Source organism: Tamandua tetradactyla, chromosome 2 (assembly GCF_023851605.1).
Source record: "Tamandua tetradactyla isolate mTamTet1 chromosome 2, mTamTet1.pri, whole genome shotgun sequence".
Lineage (NCBI taxonomy): Eukaryota > Metazoa > Chordata > Mammalia > Pilosa > Myrmecophagidae > Tamandua > Tamandua tetradactyla.
Window position 1 is genome coordinate 214832176 of NC_135328.1, and position 23967 is coordinate 214856142.

Below are 23967 nucleotides of genomic sequence, written 5' to 3' on the forward strand. Positions count from 1 at the left end.
TAGTACAAATGTTGGGACATGGAAGAGACATTTAATAAATGATCAATGAATGAAAGAATGAATGATTTCTTCACAGTATCATACTGCCTCTATGTGCTAAGCTGGTTGGGAACTATCAAATTATACAAACATATATTGAGATATAATAGATAATATAACAGACATATGAAAAAGAGAGAACAAATTCAGAGTAAATGATTCTAAAAACAAGATAATTTTTAAACATTTACATTTAATTTAAGTATGCGGTATAATTTCCTGATTGTGTTTTCTCGTTAGGCTAACATAAAATCAGTTTGCATGTCTGATCTGATACCACATTAGTTGGAAGGGGAGCAGAGAATAAAAGGAAAACTGATTTAAGATTAAACTTTTGCTATGAGTCATTCATAAGTGAATAGCTGAGAACTAACTGTACCTGTATACTCTTGGTTCACCATGAAATCCTTCTAAACAAATACCTACTATTTTCCCAAAACAAACAGAGCAATTACAGTTAGGCCTTGTTAGAGTTCAGGCAGTATGCATGATATACATTAACTGCCCTGAAGCCACCTCTAAATAATCTCAAAGCCAAATCTGTGCCGCTGGGCCACGGCTCACTAATGCACCCAGGCTCCAGTTCTCTGTGTAATGACAGCCAAGCTAATGGAAATGTACTCTGCTTCATGGAGGTTCGACTCCTGAGCATGGATCTTAAAGGTGAGACACAGCAGCTCAGGAGAAAGTCGATTTAATTTGTTTAACATCATAAAAAGGGACATTTCCACATGGACAGCAAGGACATGAATATCATGTGTGTATGGCAGAATTATAAACGCATTTTTGGCGAAATTCAATAAAGCTGATTCTACTGCATAAGGTCAGCAATTTACTATAAAAAATGATATGATTGCAATTTTTAATATAACCCATGTATTTGCTGCAAGATGCTCTAGAAGACTGTGTAATGTAACCATTCGACCTCTCCACAGGAGCAGAGATCACGCTATTTACCCTTTATGGTCCTGATAAAAGCTTCCATACAGAACAACAAAGCCAACAGCACCCACTTAACAGAATCTACTCTTCCAGTCAGAGCCTTCCTCTTCTCTTACATAAGAACCCTCAGGGTTAGAGCCGGCATGGAAGGCAGGAACTCTCCAGAATAAATAAAACTAAAATTAAAAGCATTTTCTATTCCTGATAATAGTTAGAGAATTGTGTATGAAAAGGTTTGAATGAAATATCCTCCATGGGCAGTCTAGATTTCTTTTCTAATAATGTCATTCTTCAAAGAGAGAGTCCTAGTCCTGCACAGACTATACATTGAAACACAACAACTAGGTGAGGATAGAGACCTGCCCCTCAAGCTCAGTGGGCTTCAGTACGTCTCCGTGCCCATGTGTACATTTTTTGAAGGGATAACTTGGGTTACGACAAAGATTAAATGAATAAATGTATGTGAGGATGCTTTTAAACTGTAAAGCAAAACATACATGCCCATAGTTAGTATACAGTCTGCATCCTATCATCTCAGGCTTGTTTATAAAAGCTAATAAATGTATCAGTAGTGGTGTCATTTTGTCCCATTACCCAGGCTTCTTTGAAGGCACAGACCAATTGTATCTTCAGTGCATTTAGCATGGTGCTTGGAAGACAGCAGACAACGAAAGCTTGGTGAATAGATCTTGGTCACGAATGATATGAAAAATTCTAGATTAAGGAATATAAAACCACAACAGAACCTTCCTTTTCAGTGGTGTCTCCAGATGAAAGCTGGAAAGGTGGCACTTTCCTTTTCACTCATGACTATAGTGTCACTATGGGTTCCTTTTAAATCAAGCTCCTCTTCTGCCTCAGGGTCTCTGAACTTGCTGTTCCTTCTGCCCAGATGCTCTAGTTCTTTATATAACTGTTTCTCATCCTTCCCATTTCAACTGATGCGCTGCCTCTCAGTGGGGCCTTTCCTGATTCTTCCAACGCAAACCAACCCCAACCTCCTGCTACCACCTCCCACCCCATTATCCCCTGTCATAGAACCTTGCTTATTTCTTTTTATAGTATGTTTCACAATCTGTTAATATTTTGTTTGTTTTTTAACATTTCTGACGAAGTCTGTCTCCACCCATTACAGCCTCAGTCTCCACACCATTATATCTCAGTTCGAGGGCCAGCACAATGTCTTATAAAAAGAACACACTCAGTAAAACTTGTTGAATGAATGAATAAATGAACAGTAAAAATTCTTCAAAATTAGGTACTAAGATCTTCCAAAGAACAATGCTATTTTCTGTTATTTCTATTTTGGTATTTAATCTCCTCTTTACATGATGTCTTAAAGGAGAACTATGACTGAAAAAATACACATAAGTAAATATCAGAAATGGACTCAAAAAAGGACATCGTGGAGCTCTATATTCATTCTCTTTCAATTAAATTCTGTTCAAATTATCTCCGTTTATAAGTTAAACTGATTTTTCTAACTGCTTCGTCTTCAAACTCAACCTATGCTCCTTAGACCAAGACCCCAAATCTGCAATTAGAATAATTTAATTGACAATTCTGTTTGTAGAAGAGACTATGGCTTTGTTCTTCCTTAGCTTTATAGGTTTACCACTGTCAGTGGTAAAATATTTTTCTTGTCAGTTAAGAGGACAAATCCAGCTTAAAGCCAAAAATGGAGTGGAAGAGAGTCTCATTCCTATGCACTTTAGGTTTCATTGAAAAGATGACATTTACCTGGTTGTGATATTTAATTTATCACAAAGGGTCATGATTTTTTTTCCTGAAATACCATGATAAGGTAAACTATAACTTTATGAATGAAAGCCTTTGTAATCATTTAACAAACCAAAAATCAACACAAAATTTAAAAACTATCATATAACTAAAGGCAATCCACATAACAATCTAATTATAGAAAGATTACTTTAAAGGGCTTTAAACTGAAAAAGAGCAATAATACTGTAAGAGAACAAAGCATTCCCAAGTCCTATATCTGACACAAGGGGTGAGCTGTGAGAAAACCAGCTCCTATAGAAATGTTCTGGAAACCAAACACAGGTCAGCTTGAAGTTGCTGGAAGGAAAAAATTAATAGATATTCTATTCTCAGCATGACTTAAATATAAACTTGCATGCCTTATCACTCTGTTTACTGAGGACCTTTACATGCCTCAAATGGAAAGAAAATAAAGCTGTTAACTGACCAGCCTACAAGCCTAAGGTAAAAAACAAATTTAAGCTAAAAGCACGCTATGTTACAGTTCATAAATACAAATATTTTAATACACACACAAAAGCAGCAGATTTTTTTTGAAAGGCACAGGCTCAAAATTGTTGACTATAACAATGGATTGGTAAATGACCGAATACTAGCCAAAGCCAGTTTTAAGTCTAATTACAGACCAATCAACATAAAATATTTTTCAAAACAGTTAGCCTTATATTATACCTTATATTAAGTTTCAAAATTCATGCTCTCAACAATTCCCAACAGTTCCAATAAACCCACATTTCACATAGTCCCTTTGGTGAAAACTTCCTTGTCTACCCTCAGCAACCTGATCTCATTAAGGGAATGCTCATCCCTAAATGAGGCCAGAGAACAACTACTGGGGCCACATCAGTGACCAGACACAGTGTACACCAGTCTGGACAAGCTGGACCAGTTGCGCTCTCCCACCGAGAACCGTGAGTCCCCCAAGCCGTGGAGGCTGGAGACCCACCCCCACCGTCTGCTTCCCAGAGGGGAAGAGACTTTACTAACAGCAAGGGGCTGAGCTCAACCTAAATGAGGCCAGAAGGCAAAGACAGACATTCTTAAAGTCATCTCAGAAAGGCCAGGGGTGATAGAGAATATATAAATATTAACCTCTTAGATAAACTAGAGATAAATCACCACAGCTTTTGCTAAATAACTATAGGCCTAGTTCTTCTCAAGTATCTACATCAAAAATAGTTGACTGAAAAAAGTATCCTTCCCTTGTGCATACACACAATTTGTTCTATGTTGAATGAAATACTTAAGAGCTAAAAAAAGCCATTACCACCTTACTTAAGCACTATGAAAATATGAACTCTTCTCTGACTGAGACTTTTTTGTAGTAGTAGTAGTAGTATGTTTTGGAGCAAAATGATTGCTTCCCTCAATAATTTAGATGATTATATCAGTGGCTGTGTATCTAAATGATATGGAAATTCCAAGTTAAGTCTTTAGTAAGAAAGAAACCCTATATGAATGTGCTTGTACCCTGTTCGGGGTGGGGAAGGACACGTATGTTATTTTTCTGAATCTTTTTCCTTCTATAGAGACTTCTGATAGCACTCAGCATCCATTCCAAGTTCTCATTAGTGTGCTATAATGCTAGAAACTATATTTCCCGGCTCCCTTGCAGCTAGAGTTCTAGATGGGAATTTCACTAATTAGATGTATTCACAGGAGATTTGGGAAGTGTACTTGCAGTTTTCGATTGCTCCAAACATTGCAGATTGGCAAGCAATGCACTTTCTAGTGTTTCTTATGGAAGTATTCAGCCTCTACCTCTAGTCTCCAGCTTTCTGGATATCAAGGGGCAAGCATTCAGCATCCAGCCCCACCTCCTTCTAATGGGACTTCACATACTTGTACTATAGGACAGGCACTTTATTGTTCTCTTATGGAGAGCCCTAATGTAATACTTTACACATAACAGGTATTAAATAAAGGTAGACCAGGCGGGCCATGCTCACACACACACACACAAAAATGTTTTAAATAAAGATAGACCAACTATCCAATGTTCTAGGATCCATAAAATATCCAATAACAAAATAAAACCAGACCATATATTTTATTTAAATATAGAATGTCAAATTCTAACCTTCAATTTTCTGAAGGTTTCTTAGAAACTGAATTTTCCTTTTATTTTGAATTAAAAGTTAAATTTACGAAACCACATCCCTTTGAAAAATGAAGAAAAAAGTAGAAACCACATCCCTCTGAAAAATGAAGGAAAAAAGTAGAATTCTTTTAGAGATAAAGCATTTTTCAGGTAACCAATGACCACAATACAATTCAGTAGTAAGCACTGATAACAATTTGTTACACTATCGTTTTTTTTTTCCTGTTATAATTCCTTTCTAATTATAGTCCTGTTTATATTAGAAAACTCTTGTCTCTTTTTGGGACGCAACTCCATGAAATATTTTAGGAAGACAAATATCCCCTAGCCTATTTATTATATTCAGAAAAGCTCTTACTTTACCAAGTTATTAAGCTAACTCATGTTTAATGATGTATACGCAAGCATGTTCACTGCATCACTGTTTGAAACAACAACAGAAAGGAAAAAACTAAAGGTCCACCAATTTGGATAGACATTTAAAAAAACAAAAAACACACAAACCATATATATATATAATGGAAGACTATGCAGCCCCTAAAAAGAATGGTATGGAATGACTGCCGAGATATAATGTCAAGTGTAAAGTGTAAATTATGTTACTACCTGTGTTTAAAAGTGCTTGTGTTTGTGTGTATGGAGGAATAAAAATTAACACGCTTTTATATGCATATAATATTTCTGGAATGATACATAGGAAACTATCAATAACAGCACTTTCTAGAAAATAGAAAGGTTGGGGGCAACAAGTGCAATCTGAGAGAAAAACTTATTTTTCACCGTTTATCTTTCTCTACTGTTAGAATTTTTTAATCGTGTACATGTCTTACCCTTTCAAAATGCTGGAAAAAAAACTGCTGTAATAATACTAAAGTACATAACAAGGTTACTTTGCGTTTCTTTGCAGCATTGTTGCAGGCACACAAATTTAAGAAAAGAGGCAACATTCTCCATTTTCAGGGAAAATATCAAAGTAACTGGGTAAATCTAAAAGAGCCTTGTTCTTTTTGCTCCTGAGCTGCCCTGTGCCATTTCTTTCACCACCACCCCCATCTTAGGGTAAAGTGAGGAACCTGTTTGGCTCCTTACCAGACACTCAACCTTCTTAGGGAAAACTGTTCCCACTTCTGAGTATGGAAGCCATGGCGCTGCTACTTCCATGGCGTTCAGCTGGTCTAGCTACTGTTGGTCTCATTCTCAATACTGAGAAAAATCTTGGAGTTTAAGACAAGTTTGGATAACAAGGGGAGCAGGAAAATTGATTGGACGGGGCGGGGGGGGGGGGGCACCAGTCAGTGTGATGAATAGGCTGGTCCAGAACAGCAGGTAATGGATGTGCAGATGCAAGACTGGCAGGGAAGGAAGATGGTCCGTTCACAACAGATGGATGGAGATGCTCAATCATCCTCAGGAACAAATGCACTGCTGCCACACAAAGCCCGGTCTGCTCTGCACCGGCAGCTCCTCACTCACCTGCAGGGCACAGTCACCTACCCCCAGAGGCTTTCTGCACTAGACCACACCAGGCCAAGGCTGGACGTGAGAGCAGGAATCATGTGCAGAAGGAAACCATGCTGCTGCACACTGGACTCTTGAGAACTAGCTGTTAGTGAACTTTTCTCCCTTTGTCTTCTTCTTCCAGATTCCTAAAACATACTCATTTTGTTTCTGTTGGTCATCTCACTCCTGAGAAAGGCTTTTACTGCTAACGTGGCCAAATGCCCTTTTTACCCAGTATGCAAGGGTTTCCAGGATATGGGACTTCCCATGTTAAAACCAAATCAGGACACTTGGCTACCCTACCAAATGCCCTCTCCCTTTTCTGTCCCTCTTCATAGTCAGTAAGAGAAAACCTAGAACAATCTGATTGGTTCAGACTCATCAAGGTAGAACTGCTGGCACTTGTTTCCTCCAACCATCTAAGGCTAACAGAGAGGTAAGAAAAATCACTCAACCCCTGCCTTTTCTCAGCACAGGGGCATCTTTTAAAAAGATCCATGATGGGTTTAATTACCTCAGTCAACATAGGAATGAATCTAAAACTTAATGCCACAATTCACATCTCATTAACAAAGAATCAGAAGGGCCCGACAGCCCTTCCCAGAGCCAAGACTGTTCCTCCCAGCAGGAGTTTGTGGGGATGAGGAAATGGACCACAACCAAGCCAGGAAAGTAGCTGGCAAGATCCCTACCTCCCCACCCCCATATAAGCTATCCGCTGGTCCCAATCTCCAGAAAGGAAAAAAAAAAGCTTTGTAGAAGGACTTCTGGCCTCACTAAGACTCATTCAAGAATTAATTATAAAGTAAAGCTAAAAGAGAAAATTAATTTTAGAAACACAAGAGGTTACAATTTTTTTTTTCTGGAGATGGGGGAGGAACCACAGTTATTTTCGTTTGCATCCTGGGGGCACAAGCTAGGAGCTGTCCAGTCGATAACCTGGCCATCAGAACAAGGTTTGTAATTAAAAGGTCAGTGACCTGGAAAGCCAGGGCCTCACTCCCAGGGCTTCTCAGTAATGACGGAGCTATTAAATTAAGACTGTTATGAAATCAATGCTAAAAAAGCTTTCATGGTAACGAGATTCCATTCAAGGACATGCAAACTACCTCGTGAAATGGACTTAAATGATAAAAAAAGAAAAGTAATAAAAGAGAGTGAAATTGAAATCTGTGCAGGAATTTACTCCCCCTTAAAATGCTCCAGTGAGAGAAGCCCCTCACCTCTACCCCACCACCAAGGTTAGAGCCCTCAAGTTTCTTCCTCATGCTCCTTCCCAGCAGAGAGGCAGCTTTACTACTGGGGGGTTCAGCTTCCAGGAACAGAAGAAAGATAAGGTCTAGTTTCACATTTTAGAAGGAGAAAGTGTGGTAGAGTATTTTATTTGTTTCGCTTTCTTTGCCCTGGACTATTTATTACAGGAGGGAGAATAAAGCCCTTTACTTATACCCTGAGGAATAAGCCAAAGTATCAGCCAACACTACCAGGCCCCACTAAGCAGCATTATACAAAAAAGCATAGGATGCTTATCTTTTTTCTAGAAGTTTTCTGTGCACCAGACAGAGTTAGAGTTACAGTAAGTTATAAGACAACTCTATCCCCACCCTTCACCTCACCCCTCGTCCCTACTCCCTCCAAACAAGGCATCACTTTTACCCACCTTACACTCAGCCTGTCAAACATGCTTGGAAGCAGACTGTTGCCTACATTTTGTGGTTGGATAGTGTGTCAAATCAACATAGAAGCCTATTGACAACAATTTCCAAACCTCTAACTTTGTGGACTGACTCTTGCTGCTTTTAAGTTAATCTATCTGCTGTACTGCAGCTTGTTTAGAGTCCCAGATATGATGCCTTCTTGGCAAGAGCTGCTTCTATATATAGACCAGTTCTATGAGGGCTTAAACCCCACACACAGTCCAAATATCTTCATGTGTGGCTGACTCTGCAGCCAATGTGTCATCTGCAGGATCAAGTGGTTGGAAGGAAAACAAAAACATTTATTCTCATACTCTGGAGGTGAACAGCCGTTTTTCTCTTTCATCCAAAAAACTCTCGATAAAAGAAATGCTGTAAATTATACAAAATGGCAGTACAAACTTCAGAGAAAATGATAAATGATTCTAATATTCATGTTTCTCATTAATGACGCCATATTCAGACTTCAAAGCATCCAAAAGAGATCTAAAAAAAACAACAATAACAACAAAAACCACCCACAAAAGACCTTTGCAAAGCAATACTCTTCCATCCTTATCATCCCACTCATTCCCCACTAGCCCTCCCCAGCACCCTCAACCCCCTGAAATCAGCACCAACATTTAGCCTATCAGTAACCAAGGCAGGACACAGCCTGCTGCAGGCTGTAGTTTCACAATAAAACAAACTCAGCTGATGTGCCCAAAGTAACCTTCATTTTCCACTGAACTGACATGTACTACAGGGACCTTGATTTCTATATTAAATATTAAATAATATTTTAAAAAAACAAAATTGGATTTGCCTTTTCAGGAAAGAGATGTTTATTAAAAAAAAGAAAGTCAAGATTATAATTCAAGTCAGTGCTCCACTACAATTCCCTGAAGTGACATTTGCTAGGAAAAGCCAAGCCTATAGTAGCTGAGAGCTCTTCCAAAGCAGTGCTCCAAAGCCACTACAGCAATGAGTCCTGTGGGGGAGTGAGGATGTTAGAAACTTGGTCTCCTTCCCCTCAAGACACCTACCCCCCAACCACCAGTCAGCCAACTCTCTCTCTCCTTCCACCTCTGCTGTTAGAGGCAGGGCAGACACATGCTTCTTTGCAAAAGCGCCTCCTCTTTCATCCCCATTAGATGGTGCCAACCTCAGCTGATCATGTAAGCCTGACCCAAGGAACAGCCGGAAATTTAAAAAGTGAAGTTTAAATACACAAAGGGACTTTTCATCCCCAGGCACCTATCAAACCTTGGAATACTCTGCCCAGAAAAGGTCCTGCCAGAACTTTCACCCTATGGGGATTCAACTCGGAAATGGATAATTACTGACTGAAGCAGCATTTTAGAGGATAATGGAGATGGGTGATTAACTTCAGTGATTCTGGGTTTAAGCACAAGGGTAAACCCCTATGGTTCTCTTTAGAGGAAGAAGGGTAAGAGAGCCTGGCAAGGTTCCTGCTGTCTAAAATTCTAAAATTTTAGACAGGGGTCTAAACAAGGGTCAAAAAGGAAACAAGCTCACTCCACCGACAAAGACTCATCTCTTTCAGGTCTTTGCACAGCTGTTACTCTCTCAGAGAGGGATTTGCTATTTGCCCTACTTAAACTGCAACCCATTCCCAAACTTACCCCAGCGGTCCTCATCCCCACATTTCTTGCTTTATTCTTCTCCGTGGCACTTGCTAGTCAACATATTATGTGTTTAATTTTTTCATTTGTTAATTATCTGCCTTCCCCCACTAGAATTTAAGCTCGGCAAAGGCAGGGATTTTGTCTGTTTTGTTCTCTGCTAAATCCTCAGCACCTAGAACAGAGCCCAGCACAGGGTGGACACTCACTATTTGCTGAATCGATCAATTAATCAATGATTTCTTTTTAAAGGGGGGCAACAAATAATAATTCCACAAAACAGTTTCTTCTTTACAGTAATTATTAGCCAAGCAATTCAAAAGAAGTATTATTTGGCCCAGAGTTTCTCTCCCTCTCCCAGTCAGGGATTTATTAAAATTAAACAGATTAGATGGAGCTCCTGATACTAAAACTGTTCGGCAAAGCCTGTGGTGGGGAAGTGCCGAGCAAACACCAGAGACATTTGTCTCTAAATTGCTCTAAATACCTTCTGCAAATGAAATTCTAACCCAGCTGCTTTTGAGAGAAAATGAGGAATAACTGGTCACTGTCAGTGAAAGAGAAGATCAGGCAGTTATAATATTGCTCAATATACTGGGACTAAGGATCTCTCGGCAACCATAGATTTTGTCTCAGGTTACTCCGGGTAATCAGCACAGCTTTTAGGCTCAGCTTTCCCCAGCTTCAATGCTTTGATGAGAGAACTGAAATCCCTAAGCTTTTATGATTAATTACTCCCCACAGATACACATATTTCAAGGAAAAACTCTTTTATGGCATGATGCTTACGGAGTGGAGAGGCCGGCCAACACACTCCAAATTTTAATAATCTCCTAATGATGGGAGGCACACACAGTGCAGCCGGCAAGCACACCGTGCCCCTGTCCAGCTCTGTTAGAGGAACCCCGCCTCAGGGCTACAGACATGCATTAAGCAGCTGCCTGTGAATGAAATGTTTGGACTTTTCTCTCTCTTTTAAACCCTCACAAGATGCAGCCCTGGGATGTGATGGGGTGAAGGGACCCAAATGCTCCTTCCTATAGCATCACTGCACTGGGATGTCATGCAGCAGACAGAGGAAACACCACAAAACCATTTCTTCCTCTATCCCAGCCAAAATTGATTTCAAGCTCAAAGTTCAGAATTTTGAGGCTAACATTTTAGCTCATAAAGGAAAAAGTTTTATTTTGTGGGAAGGAAGTTCACTTTTTTTCTCTAATAATATATAAGGGTCTTTAAACAAATGCTTGGATTTCTAGAAAATTTAAATGTTCAAAGAATGAAAAGAAATGTTTCTTTATGTTTGTTTTCTTATTTTACAAAAAAAGAAATACTAAATGTCAACAGAAATGGAAAAGATTCTCTATGCTTTGGACAATATTGAATTTGTCAAGATCCATTTTATCTTGCTTACAGTAATACTTAAAACTAGTAATTTACCACTTCAAACTGTAAATTGGACTGACCCTTAGCTTGACCTTAATCTGACCTTGTTAGTCACCTAGTTTCCCAGGTCCTTCATTTCTTTCTTCCTCATTCTTTACTGAAGCAACTGACCTTCATTCAGCAGCCAGTGTCATTAACAGAACAGACCAGAACCAGAAGTCCTCCCCAGTCAACAGATCGCTTTGCTATTGAACACCACCTCTGCCATGACGTTCTCAGCTAAGTTTAGGCCTTGTCATATCTGGTGCTCAATTATCAGAATCATATCATTTCTCTGCTCCATTGTAATGAAAGAAACCCGCATTCCCTCTGAAGGGGTCTCCTCAGCCCCGCTCCCCCACTCTAGCGGATGCTGTGAGAGATCCTTGATGTCTTGATGTTTCCACACTAACGTTTCCACCCTTCCCATTCCTGATCCTTTTCTGCAGGCCACTCTGCATGGCCGTGGGGAATCTGTACCTTTCTGCCTAAGGAATGCTCTCCTGGTTGCAAGTGGACTCTGACGGACCCGAGAATTCTGTAGGAACTTCACTGCTGTGGCAATCTGGTGGAAGAGATAAAACAAAAGAAGAAAAGTAAACTTCAGAAGTCTGAATTTCAAGATTAAAAATGCTACACATTTATCCCAGGTCCACAGAAATAATGCATATACCATTTGATCAAATTTAATAACCAGTTATTTCTTAAATTTAAAAGCTACCTAGAGATGGAAAGTAGATGAGAGGTTACCAGGGTCCAGAGGGAAGGAGGAATCAGGGAGTTAGTGCTTAATGAGCACACAGTTTCAATTTAGGGTGATGAAAATATTTTGGTAATGGACGGTGGTGATGGTCACAAACACCAGAGACATTTGCCTATAAATTACTCCAAATACCTTCTGCAAATGAAATTCTAACCCAGCTGCTGTGAATGTAATTAATGCCAAATAACTACACACTTAAAAGCAGTTAAAATGAAAAGTTTTGTGTTACATAGTGTGTTGGCAGAATAAAAATTTAAAAACAAAAAACTACCTAAATTGAAGACTAAATCATTTCCTCATCTTCATTGGCTTCCTATATCTGAGTCTATCCAATCTAATCCCCTCAGCCTAGTTTTTAAGACTCACGATAATCTTTTCCTGTTCTAGCTGATTCTTCACTACCCGTGGGTAAATAGGCTTCTCCTGGACATATTCTTCCTTGTTACTATACTTGTGCCCATGTTATGCCCTTTTTCTGAAGGCTCCATTTTACCCCTCTACCTTACATAACATTAATGGCCTTCTCACTTAGACAACACCAACACAGCCCTTTTATAGCCTGTTCTAACTCCCCAAAGCCTTCCCTAAATAAGCAAGCCATTTCTAATCTCCCTATTTTATTAAACTCTCCAATGCTTATAGTATGTACCATAGATATTCTTCTCCAGTGCTCAGGCTGCCTCCTCAACTACCCTGCCTGCATCTGAAGGAAAGAGGCTGTGCTGCCACCACAGAGCACGGCAAAGGGCTGTGTATAAACCAACAGAAGGGGTTAGGCAAGAGACAGCACATATGGCCATCCACACTGGTCCCTCTTAGACAACGGAGCTGAATCCTGAAGAGCTGAAAAAGGACAAGGTTTGGGCTTTCACGGGTAAAAGCAGACAGACTGACAGATTATCCAGCTACTTCTGGTAATGAATATTATTGAATGAAAACTTCCTATCTACAAATAAGCCACGTAGGGGATGAAAAAAAAACTGGCGGGTTTAACCCTCACATCACTCAGCACACACACAGCATGCATTTACAGTCATGTTCTGCTCTCCATCTCAGACTTTAGTCCAACAGGTGGGAAATGCTAACCGTGTTCCAGAGAGGAAAGAGGCCATTTTAAATGACTCCTTCATATTCACCTCCTCCAAACCAAAAGAAGAATAGTCTTACATTACAGGTAAAGTGAACAGGTGCTACAGTTTACTTATAAATTGTTGAGAGAAAATAATTTCTAATGGGCCAAATATTAGGAAGTTTTTTAAGGTTCTTCAAATTAAAGGTAGCAGTTGTACATGATTCAAACAGAAAACACAGTGACTATAAATGGAATACAAGCTATAACTCATCTCTTTCACCATATTTTATGTAAATTTAACCTTGAGATCAGATAGACTCCTCTAGTAACAAAAGATATTAAGGAGAAACCACAGAAAATGGGGAGTCGTGGTGGGGAGCCAGGACAAATCCCTTATATATGTCTGCAAAATCCGTCTTGGAGAGGTTTAGCCAAGACATTTTCTCTAAAGGATGAACTCAGGTCCTCTGGACTTACCAGAATGGGGCAAGAAGACATACTACTACTACTACCTGAGAACCAAGTTCAACTTCCTACCAATCTGAATCTGCCCAACACTGCAAATGTGCTACAGTGCTAACCACAACCACGAACTACAATGAAAACACCCTCTTCTAGACAGACAAAAATCAATGCTTAAGACTCTAGAACCCACAAACTGCATAAACTGCATACTCACTCCCTTACCCCTCAATCAGAGGTTGCACAATCAGACTGCACCAAAAATCAAGAAAACTCTAACACACAACCACAAAACTGATGCATTTTAATTAAGAAATGGGTGAGAGGAAGGAGGAAGGAAAGAAAGAAAAGAACAGGTAGCACGAAGGAAAGGGAAAAGGAGAAGACAATAATAGGACTAGAGGAGAAAGCAAAGGTCAAGTAACTGAAGGGGACAGAAAAAAAAGGAAAGGGGAGAAAAAAGAAAGGGAAATGGTGACAAAGAAAGAAGGAGAAAAACAAAAGGAAGAAAGTCCCACGTTTTGGAAAGAGAACAGACAATTACGGAATCACAGGCCACCAGGGTCAATGCCAATCTGCACAGTTCAGGTGGCTAGGGGATTATTATTCTTCATCTGGAGAAAAACTACTACACCTTCAATACACAAGAAAATTATGGTATTTGTATCAGGCGGCAGTCTCTGCACGCTGTGATGACTATACCAGGTGTCAGAGGAAATGCGGATACACAGGTCTCAAGGCAGGAAACGCTAATACCATGGCTCCTATCATTTACTCATAGAAACATAAACCTTTCCTTCATCCTTCCAAAATTTTCCATGGCAGAAAAAGACAACAGATTCCCACCACTAAAATGCACAGGTTTCACCTTGCTTTTTTAATATCGTCCTTGGTATATGCATTTCTGGTCAGGGAGCAAAGTTCTGATGGGTTTAATGGTGCACTCAATGCAGTGCTTGGCGCATTCCATCAATTTTTTTTTTTAAAAATTGCATCTCTTATTTCTTTAAATACATTAATCAGCCTAGTGTAGGCAAAACGGATCCATCGGACAATGCAATAAACATGAATTATCATCTATCCAACACGCATAATGGCTTAAAAATACATAATAGCAGGTGTAGTTTAAATGATTAGTTATTACACCTGTGGTGGGTCTGATTCAATTGGGAAAAATCATCTTTAATAGGTTAAAAGGTTTAGATCACCATGCTTTCCTTAAAGTGGCTGTAGAGAGCGAATGATGGAGTGCCCTGTCATTAGTAATTCATTTAAGAAAAACGTGGGGGATATAGCAAAGAACAGCATAAACGAGCGAATCCAATTTAAACATCAGGTAAAGTAGAAAACACCTTTTAAAAAAGCAAGATAAATGAATTTAGAAGGGAGATGAAATTGACGTATTTATTTTAACGGGAATTTGACAAAGTCCCGGCACACTTCAAACTTGCAAAAATATGAACAATTTCTTTTGAAGTTTCCATTCACTAATTTCAAGTCATATAAAATAATACTGCCAAACACCTACATAAAGTATATTTGGGGCTTGTTTATGTTCCTCTTGATCTTTGTCTGAAAATGCAGGTGACAGGCAAATCACATGTTTAACAGCATCGATATCACTACATCAGATGCAAAAATATAAAGCACCCAAACTAATAGCCTCAACATAATGTGCTGAATAAGAAAGATACCCAAATAAGCAGCTACACATAAGGGTGAACATATGAAAACCTTTCTCCTACTTTCACTAATTACTTCTTCAGCTACTCTCTACTCTTCTCCTCCCTCCCCACAAGGAACTGGTACTACAATGGGGGGGGGGGGTGCTGTCAAATCTAGAATTTTATAAGCCCTATGATTCGAATTCCCAAATTCTTTACCCATAATGCAAAGATTCTAACATACTACATAACTGACAGTGCACTCCATTTGTGCTTTAAATTCACCTATTGTTGGGTACTTTTCATTAACTTCATGAAGCAATCTGAGTGACTCTGTCCTTTGCAGAGTGTCCAACACACAACATGCTTTTGTTGAATTAAATGATAGGGTGCTTGCAACCTGTCCTGTACTATCATTTGATTTCCTAATTAGGAGACGAATGTGACTATTCATGGGTTATATTTGTGCCCAACTAAATTACTTAAATTCAGGCCAAATCTTCCACCGCAATGTCAAAGATGTAAAATGGAGATAGGAACTTTATTGCACACATTGTGGGAGTGCAGCAAGTCAGGGAAAATTCTCACTAAAGCACCTGACTCCATTGTTCAAGCCACATGTACTTGAGTCAATGATAAATATGAAATTGGCTTCCTTTTCCCTCATTCTTATACTAATAAAGTTCTTAATAAGTGTACCTCAAATTACCAGTAGCTAGTTGAATTTGTAAAAAAAATAAAAATAAAAAAGACTAACAGGAGTAAAGTTGGCCACTCCCCCAATGACCCTACCTTCTATTACCTTCTCTAAAGAAAACAAAATAAAACCCCATCACTATTAAATTCCATAATTTTAGGGATATTAAATATTTTCACTCTCTATCATTTAAAGCTAGAAGGTAAAACTGAGTAGCAAAGAAGAGGAGTAAATTCTTGTTTTAGCAGTCTTGAAACAACAGTTTCGCAGGAGTGACTGCCAGCAACTCAGAAAAAGGGGGTGGTGGGGGTGAGCTTCAGATTGAAAACCAACTTTGGATTTAAGACGACTGGCCAATTGAGGGAGATCTGTGTTTGAGAGACCAGGATTTGTAACCATATAAATCAGTGGCATATAGTATCCTCAGGGGTTATCTAATATGAACTATGTGCTGTTAAATACATTGTGTAGGATAAGTAATCCCTGGTGAGAAGAATCGAGGTTCCTGACAGTCCTCGCAGAAGAGATGATTCCTATGTGTTTAAAGCTCTCCTACAAAAGACCTGCACATTGTAATCCTCAGAATGCACAAGGGGGACAGGAGAACAGAGCCTGCCTAACAGCAAACCAGGGGTGTGAGGGAGCCTTCGCACTTTGCACCTGACATGTAAACCTGATGCATTGTCTCCGGTGACACTTATTTGGAACACCACCAATTCCAGCACTCCTGTGTACTACAGACAGAAAATGAGGGCATTCATTAGCCATTTTTAAATATTAAAAACATTCAAAAATTAACGACACTAACAGCCAAAGCCAAGTCCTTTTCAACCCAGAAAACTCACAACTAGAGCGCACAAACCACTTTATGCTTGAGTCACAACTAGAGGGCAAAAGAAAATGACCGATATTCGGGTCTGAGATCCCATTCTGACGCCACACTGCTACACATGCACTGCACGGATTAAATTGTCTGTAAAAGGTTCCTCTTCTCGAACTCTAAAGGAGATATCCAGAATTCTGTTAACAAGCGTTAGACAAAAGTCAACTTGAATTTTAACAAGCACTGACTTTAAAAGCCAAGCATTACCAAGAATGAGAGGCCCTCTTCAAACAGAAATGCTGCATTTTAGTAAGAAATCAGTACTCTGTCTGGAGTTCCTTGACAAATATGGTCATCGGTGGCACAAGGAAATAGTTGCAAAGCAGCTGTTAATCAGAGAAACACATCGTAGAACGCTGATGCTAGCACTCATGAAAAAATGCAACGGGCTAATTATGAAGCTATATATCTCACTAAAGAGGCCGTGTTCCTTAAGATTCCAGGCAGAGCACACTCAGATGCAGGGTCCTAGGACAACATAATTCTGGCTTTCTGCATCCAGAATCTTCTGTAAGCTACGTTTACAATCCTGGGTGCTTGGCTCTCTTTCTCAATTCCACATGCCCTGTTTCCAGCTAGGGAACAGGCAGAGGAGGGAAGGAAGCAGAGGAAACCATAAGCCACACTCGACGGTGCTGCAGAAAGGTGAAAGATTCTAAACCAGAGTAAAAGAAAATGAAACATCAGCATCACAATTCTAAGCGTGGCAAGAGGGCAAATGTGTGAGAGCTTTAATCACCGAGTTGCCTTAGACTTAGACTCCAAAATGGAAAGAAGAAAAAGAAGCAGTAATAAGCAGAAAACAGAAACAACTGTGTTTGAAATCTCAAGAGGAAAGGAAGACAGGCAGCAAACTGTTCTCTGAGTGAAAAATCCAACTCAAAGAAGCCAGGGGTGTAACAGCCAGGTAAGAGGGGGAAGTTAATATGCAGAGGAAGGCTCAGTCAGCCAAAATTCAATGCGTTACTCTGTAAGGACAAGGAAGAACAAAGCTCCCCAAAACCAGACAAGTGGGGGTGGAGGTGGGGAGGGGCTTCACTGAACGTTCGGAGCAAAACTACTGGAATGGCAAGAGGGGAATAACCTTGAGGTGGACAAGGTTTGGAGACAGCCGAAGCACAGAGCCAAAGTGCCCCCTAGCTGGAGCTGGAGGAGGTGCAGGCCAGAGGCGGCCGCTGCGCTAACTTACAGAGTCCAAATTAAGTGTTTTCACTCAGTGAAAGTGAAATGTTTAGCAAGATGAAACAGAATGAAAATTGAGGTTTTAGGTAATTACTAGTTGGCATTTACATATCACAGGCTGGTTCAACACCTATTCATTTTCCTCTTTTATTTTCAATTTTTAAAAATTGCTCGTTAAAAATGAACAGATGACAGTGACAGTTTTTTTTTTTTTTTACTCTTTCCCCTTCTCTGAGGGTTGCAAAATCAAGTGGTATTTTAAGCCCGTTCATCTACAATTACCACATGCACACAGAAAGGTATATTTCATTTACATTAAGGGGGGAAAGGAGAGCAAAAAGTCAACAAAAGCCAGGAAGTTAAAAAATAAAGACAGTGAGTTGTAATAAGGCTAGCCTCCTGCACCAGGGTAAAGAGTATGCTAGTAAGTGCTCTGGCACTCAAGGAGTTAAAGGAAATAGACTCTCTTTCAACTTGGAATTTCCTGGTTTTTGTCATTGTGTCCTTCCCATTGTTGATTTGGGTTACAATCCTATACTAATTAAGCTTGTGGGCCCTAATTTCCTTTGTTTTTCTTTCCTCTGTCCTTTTGTTTTACACATTAAAAAATAAAATGTCTATGGGAGAAGTGCACAGGAGTTGGCATGATAGAACATAATATATTTTAAGGTCTATTGTGTAAATTTGTATTTAGGGAATTCTAAAGCATGCATTATTGACCCTAGCCTCTCTTAAAACACATTGATATATGTAGTAAAAGCCTTTATGAAAAGTGGCAACTTCACATGTGCAAAAACTACCTTTCAAAGTGAAATATTTCTGCCATCTAAATTTTCCTTCTTGGCTCTTGTTAAAAATATTGCATGAGCTGATTGCCAGAATGTCATTGTTTTCTTATTTGATTAAAGTAGCTTTTCCAGAAATGTGTGTGAAATAAAAAGCATCATAAACAAACACCCTCTTTTTAAGATCAAGAGACAGTATTTTAGGGACAGAAGGTGACTTTGGAGAGGTTTCCATGACCTGCCGAGGATTCTAGGTGCCGACCTCCAGCCGAAGGGAAATGGTGCAGTTGAGCAGTAAAGCTGAACAGCAGCCATAGTAAGAGCTGTAGGGAAAACACTTGCTGTAGAGGAAACAAAAACCCTTGCTTCTGGGTTGAGAAGATCAAAGTGCCTTTTTAGGAAAGGTTGAAGAGGAAAAGGATTTTCTCTTTCAGGGAGAAAGAAAGCAAATTTAAATGCCTTGTCCCCATGCATCCCCAACGTGAATTTAGAAAGCAGCCCCTATAATTTCTGATGCAGCCAACAAAGCAGTTACCCAAAGAGGGGAGAAAAAAAGGATGACATTTGCCTTTTCCTTGGCTTTGAAATCCAACTGGCAGCAAATTGTTTGAAGTCCTGTTTAGAGAAGAAACTGTAATAGCCTCCATGCTGAAAAGAGGAGGAAAATGCCATTATACACGGATCACGGTAGCAGTGACCTCAGCAGAGAAGGCAAACGAGCTGGCTGCAAGTCTGAGGCTCAGCCAGCGTGCCAGGAACAGAAATAAAAGGTTTACGTGCCAGAGGTGAGTGGCAAGGGGTGGGTGCTCAGTCCCGGGAGATTCCAAGAAAAAGCAAAGGGTTCAATTTCTTAACATAGTGTCTTTTCGACAGCACCTGGACTACTACTTCTTCTAGTTTTCCTTGGTTGTCTACACCCCTCCAATTTCCCTGCACTGATAAAGAGGAAGCAGAGAGCACCCAGGCTTCGTATTATAAAATTAATGAAAGTGTCAAGCTGTTGAGTTGAATCACTGCAGAGGAATGTAATGACTCAGTGTCCAAGAAGCTCCCTGGGAGGACTGTGAGCTCACATAGTGACGGCGGCTGGTGACTCCAAAACTAAAAATATATGTAGCACACAATCCCCAGGACATTCCTTATGATACCACTGCCTCTACTACCTAGTTCTCCTTCACTCCCTTCCTTCCCATCACAGGCTGAAGTGTATGCATTTTAAAGGTTACTTTCCCTAAACTCTAGTACCTTTGGATGCTCAGTGGGCTGAAACACTACTTTAATTCTCACCTCTTTTGATGCCAGGCCAGAAAGAAATTGGTAAAGTCCTCTCTAGTCATGCACTATTGAGCTGTGGGGTGATTATGATGGGGACGAAGGAAGGTTGATCATGGATGATGATAACTTCAAACATTAAGTCATCACTGGGGGGGTTAGACATTGAACGGTTGATCACCAGGAGGGGTAGGGTCCCTTGGCAACAATCACTTAGCATCTTCTGCTCTGAGGGCAAGAAGATGAACTCTGGAATTCCAAGGAACAGAAGCTCTGGACCATCACCCCATCTCAGCACAAAATAATACCTTTGAGAAGGTACAAAGTAGTCTCCTGCCAGACACCTCATAAGAAAAGAGGAGGAAAAACTAAGTGTCAAAAATAGGTTTGAATACAAAAAAAAAGACTAACTATAGCCTAGAAATAGTTCAAACCCAAAAGATAGGGAGAAAAGAATTTGAAACAACAGATGTGGCCAGTTAAAGATCACCTTTAGATTTACTGGGAAGCAGAAAAAAGTAAATAGTTAAGATCTGCTAATCACAGAAGACCATCAAGTCCTAGTTCCTGCTATTATTTTAGATTTCTTTAAGGGCTAAGGAAAAAAATAAAGATATGAGTTCCAAAAATATGATTCATAGTACAGTAAGCTGACAGTTTCGAAGATCTTCAAATTTACAGTAAGATTATAGGGGCTGGAAATTGTTATTATGATCAAATGGCCAAAAGAAATCAGTCCATCTCCAAGGAAAGTCACTCTCCTCATCAAGCACATAAGCCCTGGAGAACAGATAGGAATGGCTTATCCACCCAAACAATAAGACCAACAGAATCAACTCTGGTAATAAATGGGGTGGCAGACATCAGAGCTATCTACATTCATATGAAATAAGGCGGTGGTCAGGCTCTATTTTCTGAGAAAGTAGTATCTGACATACGTTGCACCTTTTTCAATGACTTTAGGAGTAAATTATCCAAACCAAGTGTGTGACACAGAGAACACAAGTTAAACCTCTAGCACGGATGAGGAAAGGGTGGTAATTTTTTAGACATCTTTCAGAGGCACTGAAATAGGGACTGTGGGATATATTCTTATATCCATTATTAGATTTGTACCCACAGACTATGTCCTTAGTACCATGGTATAAACTCAAAAGAGTAACTGCATCAATAGCAGTTTGATATATCAAAACCTAACCTTTGGTAAACTCTAGACATTTTCAGCTCAACAAGGAAACCCATAATAAAACAGTAAGAATCAAATGGTAATCCTCATGGCTTTGATCCACTCAGCAACCTTTCACAAACATCATAAACATTCCTTTTATTAACAACCACTGCTACCAATGAACAAGCAAGCACTCTGGAAAATAAATGATTTGACAAAGCCCACTAGATACCAGAGCCTTCTTGGTCACAAGCCACTGTCTCCTACCTGAAATGGGAGGATGTAGACCAGGGTCTTATGCCCTACATCTAATGTTCTTATCAATCCTTGTATTCTAAGAGATGCCAAATGAGTATGCAATTTACTTGAAATTAATGAAAAATCTAAATAATTCTCACCATTATGCAAGTCAGTTCTATTGAGCATCCTCACCCTCATCTAAATCAATGGAAACTCTTTTTGAATTCCTTACAGCTCTGACTAGAAAACAGATAAAAGTTCACTTTTTGTTATCTGAAGGGTTATGAATTTCCATCTTGCTTGCAACTTTCTTGATTCTCTATGTCCTACTCAGAGGATGAAAAGCTTTGAAATGACAAAAAAAAAAAAAAATCCCTATATTCCCTCAATTTAGCAAAAGCTTCCTGAGACATCGCTCTTCATTTTCTGTTCATTGTCCTCTCTCTCTTCTTGCCTGTTTAAACACATGGACACAGAGTTATTAACTTTTACAGGAAAACCAAATAAAATAATGTTGAAGCAAAAAGGAGGTGATGTAAGGCTGCAGCTAGCACCATTCATCTGTGGGAATCTGATTAGCGCTCAAGTAGCAGAGCTACCTGGAAAAGTGCTCACAATCAAATAAAAAAATGATACCAAAACATTAACCTGATGGCTAAAAACTCCACATTTAAACAGTTAAAGTAATAAAGGAGCTTTTATTGAGTATTTTTTATATTTCATTATGCCCCAAATTGATGAGGGCTCCCGGATACATTTTCTAGACTTTTGGTTCCTCAAATCAAATGCTCTCTTGGACATATTTTTTTTAAATAACTAAAAGGAAACAGCATTTCTTGTAAATTTGAATGAAAGGATTCAAGCTTCTCCTACAATATCGACATCAGCCTTGAGTGCAAACACAATCAAACAATGCAACAAACAAAAGCTTTTTTTGGTTTATGTACTTTAATGCTGAACCTGCTTATAAGCCAACAGAGAATTTTTCTTACATAAATGTCTATGCTTCTTCATTTACACACATTTTTACTTAAAGTTGGTAGGGAACAGAACCCGACAGCATGGCAGAACAGAACGCAGATGGGTCTCAAGAAACCCGAGTATTGAGTCCAACCCTGACACTGACTTGTCATGAATCTGATCCTCTAGCTTCCCTGCTCTATGCCTCAGATAAAATAAGGGGTTAAAAGACGACCTTCCAAATCTTTCTAGCTATGCCATTTTATAATTTCTAAGTTGATTTCATGAAGCAGCCTATGGCCAGATGTATGAGCTTGGTTCAAGGAGGGTCAACGGCAAGACCTAACCTTTGTGGACTTGAATCTTACCGAATTCAAAAAACCATTAAATAGGGGAAAATGCATATATGAGAAGGGAATATATGGGAATGCTATACTTTCTGCATGATTTTTCTGTAAACCTACAACTGCTTTAATTAAAAAATGAAAAAAACAATGGTGAAGGGGCAGGGTAGAGGAAGAGGAAGAAGAAATCACTGCTGCCAAAAAAGATACCACACATTCTATGTATTTCACACAGCAAAGCTTTACTCATGCTACTTATTATTTATTTTGTATACAGTTCTAACAAGTTAGTTAACTGGAGTCCAAATCACAGAAGATTAAAAACTGCAAATAAGAAAGGAAGAATGAGCTAGCTAGTACACAGATACTTATAGAACAAATAAATGGTAGCAAAAAGAGCCTAGCAGCAAATGTTAAGAGAGAAACATTTCTGAAAAGGAAACAAAATAATTAAAAAGCTTATTAGTTTGAGGTCAGTTAGCATAGGTGGGATCATTTAGAGTAGGGGGAAATAACATAGTTCAACAGGTTTGAAAATAAAGCTATACTTACAACATAATATAAACATTTACATCTAAAAATGATGATACTGAGTCATCAGGATTGATTTATATTCCACACACTCTACTTAATAAAGCAAGAAAGTAAATAATCCATTTTATACAATTCCTGGACAAAAGTTTTAAAGAGTTTTGTTTGTTTTCATATGGATCTCAATGGCCAACCTGAAAATTTGGCTATCCAGAATGACTCATTCCAGGAGAGTGCCAGAGACTGGTTTTCCTGAACTAAAGTAAACAAGGACAATTTTTATACAAGTTAGATTAAGAAGTAGAAAGTCAAAAATTAAATAGTAATTTAGTCAGAATACTGAGTACTCATCAGGTCCTCTCAGTACATCAGGCACTTACAGAGTCAAAAAGAACAAGCAGAGATGTTGCTTTTGCTGTCACAGTTTAAGACAAGGAAAGACACCAAGCGATCACAGGCCATCCAGAACCACACACAATCTAGGACTACCCTCTTCAACAACCCTCACAAATTGTCAGTGAGCCGTTGCTTGAATGCTTATAATGAACAGGGAACTCATTTCCTTAAGAGACTGTCAACTCATTTTCAGGAATCCTTCTTTAAATTGAGCTGAGATCTACTTTCTTGAACCTTTTATTCACTGGCTCTAGTTCTCTGTAAGAGAACAACATTAACTGATTTTTTTTTATATATACATGGAGCTAGGATAGGCCTCTGTTACTTGGCTATCTTTTCTATAAATGCATTTCCCTTACTCTACTTATTAGCTAAATGTGAATGCTGGATTCACTGTACAGCAGTGTCATGAATTCTGCTCTTAAGCTTGGTGAGAG

General features: G+C 39.2%; 1 protein-coding gene across 2 annotated transcripts in view; it reads right to left on the reverse strand.

Moving 5' to 3' along the window:
• PEX14 (peroxisomal biogenesis factor 14) overlaps positions 1–23967 on the reverse strand; it is a 202377-nt gene that overhangs the window by 117892 nt on the left and 60518 nt on the right. For both annotated transcript variants that reach the window (XM_077151345.1, XM_077151344.1), the window contains exon 3: positions 11592–11676. In XM_077151345.1, coding sequence (XP_077007460.1) covers positions 11592–11676 — 85 coding nt within the window. The remainder of the gene's footprint in view (positions 1–11591; positions 11677–23967) is intronic.